This window comes from Lactuca virosa, chromosome 4, assembly GCF_052849685.1.
Source record: "Lactuca virosa cultivar CGN04683 chromosome 4, Lactuca_virosa_CGN04683_v6, whole genome shotgun sequence".
Lineage (NCBI taxonomy): Eukaryota > Viridiplantae > Streptophyta > Magnoliopsida > Asterales > Asteraceae > Lactuca > Lactuca virosa.
In genome coordinates this window covers 156,911,430-156,922,335 of record NC_136429.1, presented here as the reverse complement: position 1 = coordinate 156,922,335, position 10,906 = coordinate 156,911,430, and the positions used below count along the sequence as shown (strand labels likewise).

General features: G+C 34.6%; 1 protein-coding gene across 1 annotated transcript; it reads right to left on the bottom strand.

Annotated features, from left to right (window-relative positions):
- Positions 1-3,187: 3,187 nt before the first annotated feature.
- Positions 3,188-6,331, bottom strand: LOC145107599 (1-deoxy-D-xylulose 5-phosphate reductoisomerase, chloroplastic-like). Its single transcript, XM_079044504.1, has 12 exons — positions 5,968-6,331; positions 5,617-5,795; positions 5,441-5,527; positions 5,240-5,365; positions 5,086-5,148; positions 4,830-4,979; positions 4,667-4,734; positions 4,460-4,571; positions 4,276-4,380; positions 3,889-4,010; positions 3,595-3,741; positions 3,188-3,509 (listed from the first exon to the last, which is right to left on the bottom strand). Exons 1-12 carry the CDS (start codon positions 6,056-6,058, stop codon positions 3,338-3,340), a joined length of 1,422 nt encoding a protein of 473 aa, XP_078900630.1. The 5' UTR covers positions 6,059-6,331; the 3' UTR covers positions 3,188-3,337.
- Between the last annotated feature and the right edge of the window lie 4,575 nt (positions 6,332-10,906).

The window sequence follows — 10,906 nt, the reverse complement described above, 5'->3', positions numbered from 1 at the left end:
TAGAATTAATTTAGAGATCAAAAGTATGACTAATTAAATATGGGCTCTTGTATTTATATAGTGTGGGCTAATGCTTATTTGGAATGGGCTAGGCTTGCATGGAAAGTCCATGGATACTCCATGGAGCTTTAACCCATGGATCTCATGGAAATGAAAAGACATGGGTATTAGGGTTTACATGGATGTAACCCTAATCCACCACACTATATAAAGGAGGCTTTGGTTCTTGAAATAACGACTAGTTGATGTGTGTAAACCAAGAGGGCCGATTTCAAGAAGTTTGTGACTATTCTCTCAAGTTTCCAAGTTTGTGGTGATTTGTGACTTCCATTTGAGGCATCCACATTATTGGTGCTAGGCTCTCAAACTCCAAGCAATCAACTACTACTACAAGGTAAGTAATTCTACTAGTTTTATTTGATTCAAGTATCCCATGCCATGCTAGTTAGGATAAGAACCTTGGAAAAAATAATTATTTGCATGTATCTTAGTCAAACATAGATCCAAGGTTTCTAGGGTTGCATGTACACCATAGGAGTGTTAGAATGCTCAAAACCCATCACCAATAATAGAGCACCTTCTTCTCCTTCTTCACTTATTCTCCAGGTTATCAAATGCTCTGATAGGCCACAAATCACCAAGGGAAGGAGGGTTATGGTTTCTCTGAGGTATAAGGGTGTTGGGGGCTGGTGATGAACCCTAGAAATAGCTTAGGGGGGTTTAAATACGAAGCAAACCCTAAAAGAATAATGGGCTTGGGCCAAAACAACTGTCACGCCATGGCAACCCTTGGCTACGCCGTGGCGGTCCAATAAAATACACAATCCCTTTATTCGATGCCATATTGTGGGCATCCTTACTCCACGTCGTGGCATAGAGTTTTTCCCAAAACTCCATCTTTAGGCCCCAATAAATATAAAGTTAAACTAGTCTGGGACACGGGTGTTACACGAATAACCCGAAACCCGAATTGGATGTAAAGTTGGAACCGAAACCCGGACCGATTATACTAATACGGGACAGGTTCGGTTCGGGTAATATGGGTTTCGGTTCGGTTATTAATCTGAACGGGCCGAAATAACATGTACACTATGCTTTTGAACCGAAATGACTCGAATAACCCAAATAAGGAAATTATATATCTAGTTCAAGTAAAAAAAAATATATTAAACATTGATAGGGCGACGAGTTCAGTAGTTTTTTTTTTTTTTGAAATTTTGATCAACGGATACAACAATACACAATACACAAGAGCCAAGAGGGATTGATCAAGTGACTATTCAATATTCGGGTTGTTTCTTTTGGTCCGATTAAACATTTATTCGGGTAACTCGGACCGAATAACCCGATAACCGAATTGGGTTAAAATAGATACCCGATAACCGACCCAAATTACTTATTCGGTCCTAATTCAGGTCGGTCAAATTCGGGTTTCGATTTCGGTTTCGGTTTCGGTTTGAGCATTCGGTCCAAATGCACATCCCTAGTGTTGGCTATTCCGCCGAGAAGATAAAAGATATAATAAAGTTGCATGTCGGCTATAGAAAAAAAGTGATGGATTGAGGTTTAAATGGAAAGTGGAAACTAACTCTTTGTTTGGACCAATATGATTGGGTTGTTGGTTGGCTGATTCTTCATGCTAATGGGCTGAATTAGAATGTTAATAAATGGGATGGGCTTAGAGATAACTGGGTTGTAATCATGGGCGAGTTCTGGGCTATGAGATCAAATGAGAAGTTAGGTGCCTTAAATAATCATGTTGATGGGCTGAAAACGAGAGTAGTAGGTATCATTCAGAATGTTGATTATAGCCTCAAGTATAAGTTGATTCGAAATAAATTGGTGGGCAGATGTGTTTATGGGGCTGTTGGGCAGATGATTTATGCAAAAAAAAAAAAAAAAAAAAAAAAACAACAAGAACAAAAATGATTTTGAAGGGGTGAATGTGGATCTAAGTGCAAAAGAAATTGAACGAATAGATTGTTCAAAAGAAGAGATGATGGTTTGGAAAATTGAAGATACTAATATACTATTGTCTATTGGACTTAAAAGCTAAATTGTTTATGCTGGGAATTTATTTGGAAAGTGGGTGAGCCGAAAGTTTGATCTAGTGGACAGAGATTTCATTATTATGAAGCTCATGTATCATTATGTCTATTATGTGATTAATTTGCATGCATAAAGAAAGAAGGAATACAAAGTTTGCTATTTTTGGTTTCATTCCAAACGTTGGAGTTGGATTCAGATGTAGATTGGGTGGACAACTGTAAAATTGCAAATATTTGACATATATAGGTGTAGGTTGAACTTTTGGGGTTATATGAAACCCTCATTATCCAAAAAAAAAAAAAAAAACTACAGATTTTGTATTATTTCTGCCAAATGTTGTTGTTTTGGAAAACTATGAGGTAAACATCATCTAATCATAAAATTTTCACTATGTATACGACTCACAATGTGACTAGCTCTGGAGACCAATATAAATTTGAATCAAACCCCCGAGTCTTCGGCTAATTGAAACTAGAATCCATAGGGAGTTATGGTGCATTTGGTTGTGGAAATTATTTTTAGTTTTTTAGAAAAAAATTAAAAAAAGAGTGGAGTTTTCATTTTTATATGGTTAACTTATTGAGTTTTCATTTTTCATTATAGAAAATTTAAAAACATGTTTGATGTATTTTATATCAGTTTTATTTTTATATTATTTTGTTATTTCAAATAATACAATATATGACATATTACCTAGATAATGTTTAGCAAATATCGTGTATTGTTCATCAAACTACAATTCTCTAATGCAAGAATTACATAAATGGCCGTTGTTTTATTCATTTGCAGAATTATGTATATTGTCCATGTGTAGTAGTAAAATTATAAAAATTGTCCTTGTGTAATAGTATGATTATAGAAATGATCCATGTGTAATAAAAAAAAATTATAAAAATGATCCATGTGTAAGAAAAAGATACTAAGCTGTTTTCAAAGATTTCAATTTGTAAAGAAAAAATTATGGAAAACAAACATGACCAAACGCGCCTTTAACTATTTCCACATATATGCTACTCAAAGCCAAATGCAGCCCCTATAGCTTAGTATTGATATCCTAAAAAGTTTTATTTATTTATTCTAACTGTTTTGTTATCAAAGTGAACAACTATCTATAAATTATTAAATACTATGATAAAAATTTATAATAAAAAACATAACTTTTTTTTTTTTTTTTTAAAAATTTTGATTCCAAATATTTTTCCATTACATGAAAAATAACATTTATTCCTGGTTTGAATGAACATCCTAACACCATTCATCGTCATCCTCTTGCATCCAAGATGTTGGTTCATACGAGAGCTGGAGTTAAACCTGAGGAAGAAGCCTTGACATTTGCCGCATACTCTCGAGCCCACAAATCGTAATGTATGATTTCCTCAAGTGAAGGCGCTGTCACCAACTCTGATTGATGCTTCTCACAAGTCAACTCCACCACCTTGAATATATCCAAGTAGCTAATCCTGAAAAACACCCACCACATTAACTACCAACCACAATATTCATTATTAATCCAATCAACAAACACAAACAAAGTAAACCACTTACTTTTCATCAATGAACATTTCAACCGCTTTCTCATTGGCGGCACTAAGAACTCCGGTCATCGTACCACCAGCTCGCCCGGCGGCATAAGCCAAATCCATTGACGGGTATTTCACATTGTCTGGAGCTTTGAATGTCAACGATCCCAACCTATATTAATTAGAATGTCAGATATGTGGAGTTCTTGATTTTCTTTCTAAAAGAGACGAGAGCATTGTCTAGTTGATGTGGGACACAACACAGAATATGTACGTGATTTAATTTTAAATCAAACTACTTTTAAAACGTGCTACATACTTGCAGAGATCAAGACGGGGCCATGTAATCTCAGAGCAGTGTATTCTATCGGGCCATGACAATGTATATAGGATCGGCAACCGCATGTCGGGCCATCCTAATTGTGCCAAGACCGACGAGTCCTGAAAAATCATAACCCGAAAAAATGGTCAAACCGTTAGCATAAGTTTTTATTCGGTTGTTTCGTATTCTGTAATTATTCCAGCAACCCCTGAACTGGCCTACACTGCCATTAAAGCATAATGTCAGTACCCACAAGGAGTGGAGTCCACATTTGAATTAAAACACCCACAGTGTGGGCCAGCAGTTGCTGAGACTTGAACCCTTGACCGCATCAGAACCAAGTGTGCTTGGGGGATCATTTAGTTATTTGAGTGATTACTTTACCTGTGTCTCGACCATGGAATGGATGATAGATTGAGGGTGAATAACGATGTCAATGTCGTCATAGTCACATCCGTAAAGATAATGAGCTTCAATAACTTCAAGACCCTGTCAAAATAAATGGAATTAATTTTGTCTTTCGATTAGCAATTTCAAATAACAATAAATAGTAGAAATCAAGATTTACTTTGTTGAAGAGTGTGGCAGAGTCGACTGTGATCTTTTTCCCCATGCTCCAGTTTGGATGCTTCAATGCATCTGCAACTTTAACCTCTTTCAGTTTTTCAACAGGCCAGTCCCTAAACAAAAACCATGAGATTAAAACAATAATCAGATGATGATTAAACCAAATTTTGTCATCAACTTTAGAGGTAAGTTTTAAAGTTTACTATACCTGAAAGCACCTCCAGATGCAGTTAAGATTATACGCCTTAGAGCACCTTCAGGGAAGCCTTGTATACACTAAAAAACACCACATTTAGATCCTTCATGTTAAGAAAAAGAATGGTTTATAAATGTATAACTTGTATACTAAATGATTTAAACGGTTTTTGTACCTGAAATATAGCAGAATGTTCTGAATCTGCAGGAAGAATCTTGACGTTATGCTTATGTGCAAGAGGAAGAACAAAGGGACCTCCGGCGATTAAGGTTTCTTTATTTGCTAATGCGATGTTTTTCCCTGCTTCAATAGCAGCAACTGTCGGCTAAAAAACGAGAACACAAAATTATGAAAACGTCTCGATGAATGTTTAAAATATGTGATATGACCCTAAAAGATGATCCCATTAACGAGAGGATATGAAGATGAACCTTTAAACCAGCACAACCCATTATTCCGGTGACTACGGTAACACAATCTGGGTGACGAGCAACCTGAATTGGAGTCGAAGAAGTTTCCGGTGAGTAATCCGACGGATTTTTAAGTAGCAGAAGCTTGAAACGATGGAGGAAAATGGACACTGACCTCAATAACACCTTCGTCGCCGGGAATAATTTCAGGCATGTAATCGGCGCCGGCCAAAGCTTCTTTGAGTTCACTAACCAACGACTCGTTCTTCATAGAAACTAACTGTGGTTTGAAAGCTTTGATCTGCGAAAAGGTGTAGAATGTCAAAAGAGAAACCTTTCGAACACCAAGTTAATACTTAATAGTCGATTTAGTTACCTGATCTGCAAGAAGTGTGACATTTGAGCCAGCAGCAAGTGCTACAACTTTGAACTTATCTGGGTGTTCGGCGACAATGTCTAGTGTCTGCTCATCAAGAACTAAAAATAATCAAACGAATCGAAGAGCTACCATATGCATAATCATGAAGTGAAACGAAAGAATTCAAAATTCACCTGGGTCCCAATGGAACCAGTGGATCCAATGATTGAAATAGGTTTAGGGCCATTCCAGTTCTTAGTCCCCGGCTGAACAGCAGCCGTTCCCGGCCATGCCGAAGGAGGTAGCGCCGCCGCGCATTGGATCCCCTTTCTACATGTTACCTTACTATCTTTCCTCTTGAAAGAGAACCCACCTACCAAAACACCCATGGACATAAATTAATAATGCACATAAAAAAAATAACCACCAACATCATAAATTCATAATCTACATTGCAGATATCAAAGATTAACATATTGTGTCTTCTTAGTTAAACTAATACAGGGGTTTTGCTGAAAAATTATTTTGGGCAAGTAAAACAACACCTTGAAGCTTGAGAAGGTGGGTGTTGGATTTGGAAGCGTCTAAGAAAGAGATGACCCTGGCTTCTGTTGGAGATAGAATGTTCAAAGACATTTTTCTTTGAACTTTTCACAAATTTCAGTCGATTAAAAACTTGAAGAAAATCTTGATTCCCAGAAAATGGTCAGAATAGAATGAGGAAGACGAAAAGACTGAACAATCAAGTGGGATTTGTTTATTTTGCTTTTTGGCGGAAAACCATGTGAGATTTAATTAAGAGTAAGGAGGTCTGGAGAAAGAGACCAGTATGCACTAACTGCTGGTGACAAGGGCGTTGAGTTTCAAGAAATCCAAAGAAAAAGGGAAGTGGGCGAATGGTGGTGACTGACCGACTGTTGAATATACTATAAATAGAAAATATTACACTTGTTACCCCTTGAGGTTGGCTTTTAGTTGTAATGTCTCCATGTCACTTTCAAAATAAATGTGCATAGGTTATCTTCTCGATTGTTATAATGAATACGACAGTTTTGAATACGTTAAGAAGACCAAGTCGGCCAAATGAACATACAAAATGTTGAGTTATGATCATGTTTGGTCATGTTGTCAAAGTACTTGAGTTTGTAGGTTTCACATACTTAATTGCTCGTGTAATGTGTTTCTAAATTATAAGAATACATGAGATGTCAAAACGTGTGGCAATTCCCAAGATATTAAGTTTTTTAGTCATAACATGAAACTATAAGAGAGAATGATCGAGACCAAGTTGCGACATGAAACCAACATAATATAAACCTATTTGGCTTCATGCATGAAAGGTCGACAGTTAGGGGAGTCCACATCCTCATTTATATGGAAGTATAGGAAAGGAAGTAGGGACTAGGGATCTTCATATGACGTGTATAAAGCTTATGTCAATATTCTACGAGAGATGATTTGGAGGGCAATATAAGTTTTGTGCAATAAGAGGATTTCGTCGAAAAGTATAGGGGAAATCTAGAAGATGGCATCATTATGTTATGCCAACTATCTTGTACATATCATAATGATGCCCGATAAAGAAGGCACGTGTGAGGAAGATGGGCAGAAGTGAAGATGTTATGGTGGACATGAAGCAAAACAATGTTGAACATGATAGTCGACGCAGTAATCAGAAATAAGATGTGAGTGTAAAATAATGAAAGAAATATTAAGGTGGTTCAAGCATGTTTAAAGGATGCAAGTGTCTGATACGATAGGGATGAAACTATTAGGAGAGGTTCTCTAAGGAGAAAGTGGAATGATAACTTGATTTTAAACCTGAAGAAGACCATATGATTTTATATATGAGCTAGTGGAGACTTAAAATTAGATTAGTGTCGACTTACTTAGGGTAGTATATTAGCATAACTCTTAGTTTTTTAATTTATATATATATATATATATATATATATATATATATATATATATATATATTCTGTTTTTTAAATTAAAACAATGTTGTTTGTATCATGTTTTTAATTCCCTTTTTATTCATCTTCGTTTAGGCATGCTACTTTTTAAATTGCAACTCTCTTGTTTGTCTCCGATGCCGATTTGAACCGATTTGAGGCCCCAAACAAACTAAAAAAAATAGACCCCTTTTATCAGTTAAATGTTATGACTTAATATCAAAAATAAATTTATTTTTAAAATAATATAAGTAGATACATAGAAACAGGTCTCGAAATTTTAGAAGTTTTGAACCATCGCCAATGATACGGCTCTGTTTGTCTCTTTATTAGTTGTCTACATTTTATTTTTCCCTTTTGTGGTTTTATTACGAGACTTTGGGTTGTGGTTTTATTACGAGACTTTGGTGTTGTACATAACCCAAAGATGATTATTTCCCTTTTGAGTAAATAGAAATAAATAGAAACGGATATGGATTATTTTCCCTTTTGAGTAAATAAATATAGCTATAATATCACAAAAACCTTAAAATAAAATTATATTTTAACAAACCTTATAGGTTTAAAGTTTACATAGTTTTTATTATCTTGATTTAAGTGATTATTTCATTGAGCTTGTTACTTCCAAAGATGTTAGCTTTGACAAAGTCAAAAGAAGTTTTGGTGAAAATTATCGATCGACGATTAAGTGAAAAATCAACTAAAAGTTGTGAAAAGGTTCTACAGCTAGTGTAAGTTTTAAAATAGTAAGGGGTAATTGGATTATATACATATGTTTAGGGGTGGAAATGGCAATTTAGGGAAGAACACGACCAAGAAATGAGGATTGCTCGTGATCTGCAGTTTTGGTTTTGTTTGTTTTCACTTTTCAATTAACTCAATAAGTCGTCGTTTCCTTCAAATTTTTTTGTATTACAACTTTAGATACATAATTAAATTTTTAGGAATATCGACATAAAAATCTTTAAGATTTTTGAAAGAAAAAAAGGTTTTATCTTAATTTCATTTTTTATTGTGTTAAAACCGAAACTTTGTAACTCTCTTCTACTTTTGCATGTTATCATAGGTTTTCACATATATATTTTGTGTTGGTATTTGTTATTATCAATGTTATTTAAGTGTAATGGGATTACTTTGTTGATCGAAAGTGATCTTGATAAATATTAAACAAGCAAAGAAGGTGTGGAGTACACACTTGTTTGAGTTTGATTAAGTTTCAAAGTACGCTGTCATTTAGGGGCGAAGCCCCTGAACGAACAGGGGTCCGGGGGCAGCGCCCCTGGGAGCAGGGTCCAAGGGGCGGCAGCCCCTGGCGGGGTCCAAGGGGCAGAGCCCCTGGCTGGGGTCATTGGTTTTTCAGATAATTGACCATTGGTTTGACCCTTATCCATATATTCGTTTTTATGATTTATGACAGTTTAAAACTGTCATATGACAGTTTTCAGACAAAGATCTTAAAGTTGGTTTTGGTCTCATTTCTGGTACATACGAAAATATCATCAAACATTCTTTGTTCTTGTCTCTCTGAGTCTTATCCAATTGAGAATTTGAGAGTACCACCCAAATACTTCGATTTGAAAGTGATAATCACAATTCTTAGAATTTCCAAGCCTTTCTATACCCAAATTTCTAACATTTTGCAAAGAAACACTTACCTTTACAATTTTTTACTTCTTTACCTTAACTATTTTTTTCCATATTATATGCATAAATATGTATTTTTAGAAGTATGAATACATTTCTAGAAATATTAACATGTTTTTTAAAAGTATTTAGGTTTTTAGAAGTATAAATATATTGTTTAAAAGCATAAATATATATTTTTACTTTTATAAAAATTTAGATACGTAATTTTAGGTTTTCAGAAGTATAGATACATTTTTTTAAAGCATAAGTATGTATTTTTTATGTTTTTAGAAGAATAATTATATTTTTAGAAGTATAAATGCGTTTTTAGACGTATAAATACATATTTTTTACATATGTAGAAGTATAAATATGTATTTTTACATTTTATTTTTTTAATAGAGACCCATATAAAGACGTAATTTACGTTTTCAAAATTATAAATAAATTTTTTAGAAGCATAAATACGTATTTTTACGTTTTTCATAAATATATTTATATTTTTTAGGGTCAGTATGAAGTGTTAAAAAAATCTAATACCTTCTTAATCATCAAACAAATTCAATCACTCTTAATCTCCATCAAAATTAAGTTTTTCACTGTTTTCGATCTTTTCAATAAATTAAACCATTAGAGGAAGATTAATACATTTGTAAGCTTCAACAATGAATTAAACAATCCTATGAGACCAAGAACCGTGAAGAGTCGATACCTTTTGCATTGGCATGTGATCTTACATTGCATATAGTGTATCTTGCATTAAGTTTGTTTAAAGTAAATGGTTTTATTAAAAAAAAGATATTTATCGTATCTATAATCCAAATAGCTCATGAAATACTATTCTCAATGCTCTCACATACTATATTTTAAATGCAATGTATTCATGGTTCATGTATAAAGGCATAGAAATTTATGGTCCTTAGAAAAGGATCTTTTGGTAAATGACTAGAATGATAGTCTTTTGCACTTAGACTTTTTTTTGAAACAGCAAATCTAACATACTCCTAAACTATACATTAAATCCACCTATGTTCACGACGGGACTTGAACCCTCAACCTCAAGAAGGGAGGGCAACATCGGATACCGTTGGGCTAAAGGTATCTGTCTTTTGCTTTATGGTTTGTTTTAATATGAAGTTTGTAAGCCTAAGTTGTATTAACATTTCTAAAATGGTATGTGTTAAAAAAAATCTAATACATCTTAATCATCAAACAAATTCAATCACTCTTAATCTCCATCAAAATTAAGTTTTTCACTGTTTTCAATCTTTTCAATGAATTACACCATTAGAGGAAGATTAATTGTCACAACTAGCCTTTTTGGCTAGGAAATTTCGTCCTCAAGTAAGCAAGGACTATTGTGAGACTTGTACTAACACTTCTAAGTGTACTATATGAGTTCCTAGTGAGCCATGTAGTGTTAGAATACAAATTTCTCCAAGTGTGAGAAATCTCTCCCAAATCTCTCCAAGTATGTGAAATCTCTCCCAAATCTCTCCAAGTATGTAAAATCTCTCCAAGTATATCGAATCTCTCCAAAATCTCTCCAAGAATGTGAAATCTCTCCCAAATCTCTCCAAGTATGTGAAATCTCTCCCAAATCTCTCCAAGTATGTGAAATCTCTCCAAGTATATCGAATCTCTCCAAAATCTCTCCAAGAATGTGAAATCTCTCCAAGTATGTGAAATCTCTCCCAAATCTCTCCCATAGGCGAAATCTCTCCAAGTATGTGAAATCTCTCCCAAATCTCTCCAAGAATGTGAAATCTCTCCCAAATCTCTCCATGTATCTCAAATCTCTCTCAAGTCTCTCTAAGCACCTTCCTTAGTCGAAACCAACTCAAAACCGGAAGAGGAAACTCAAAAGGACCCTCTTGGTCCGGAACCTCTTGGTCCTGAACCTCTT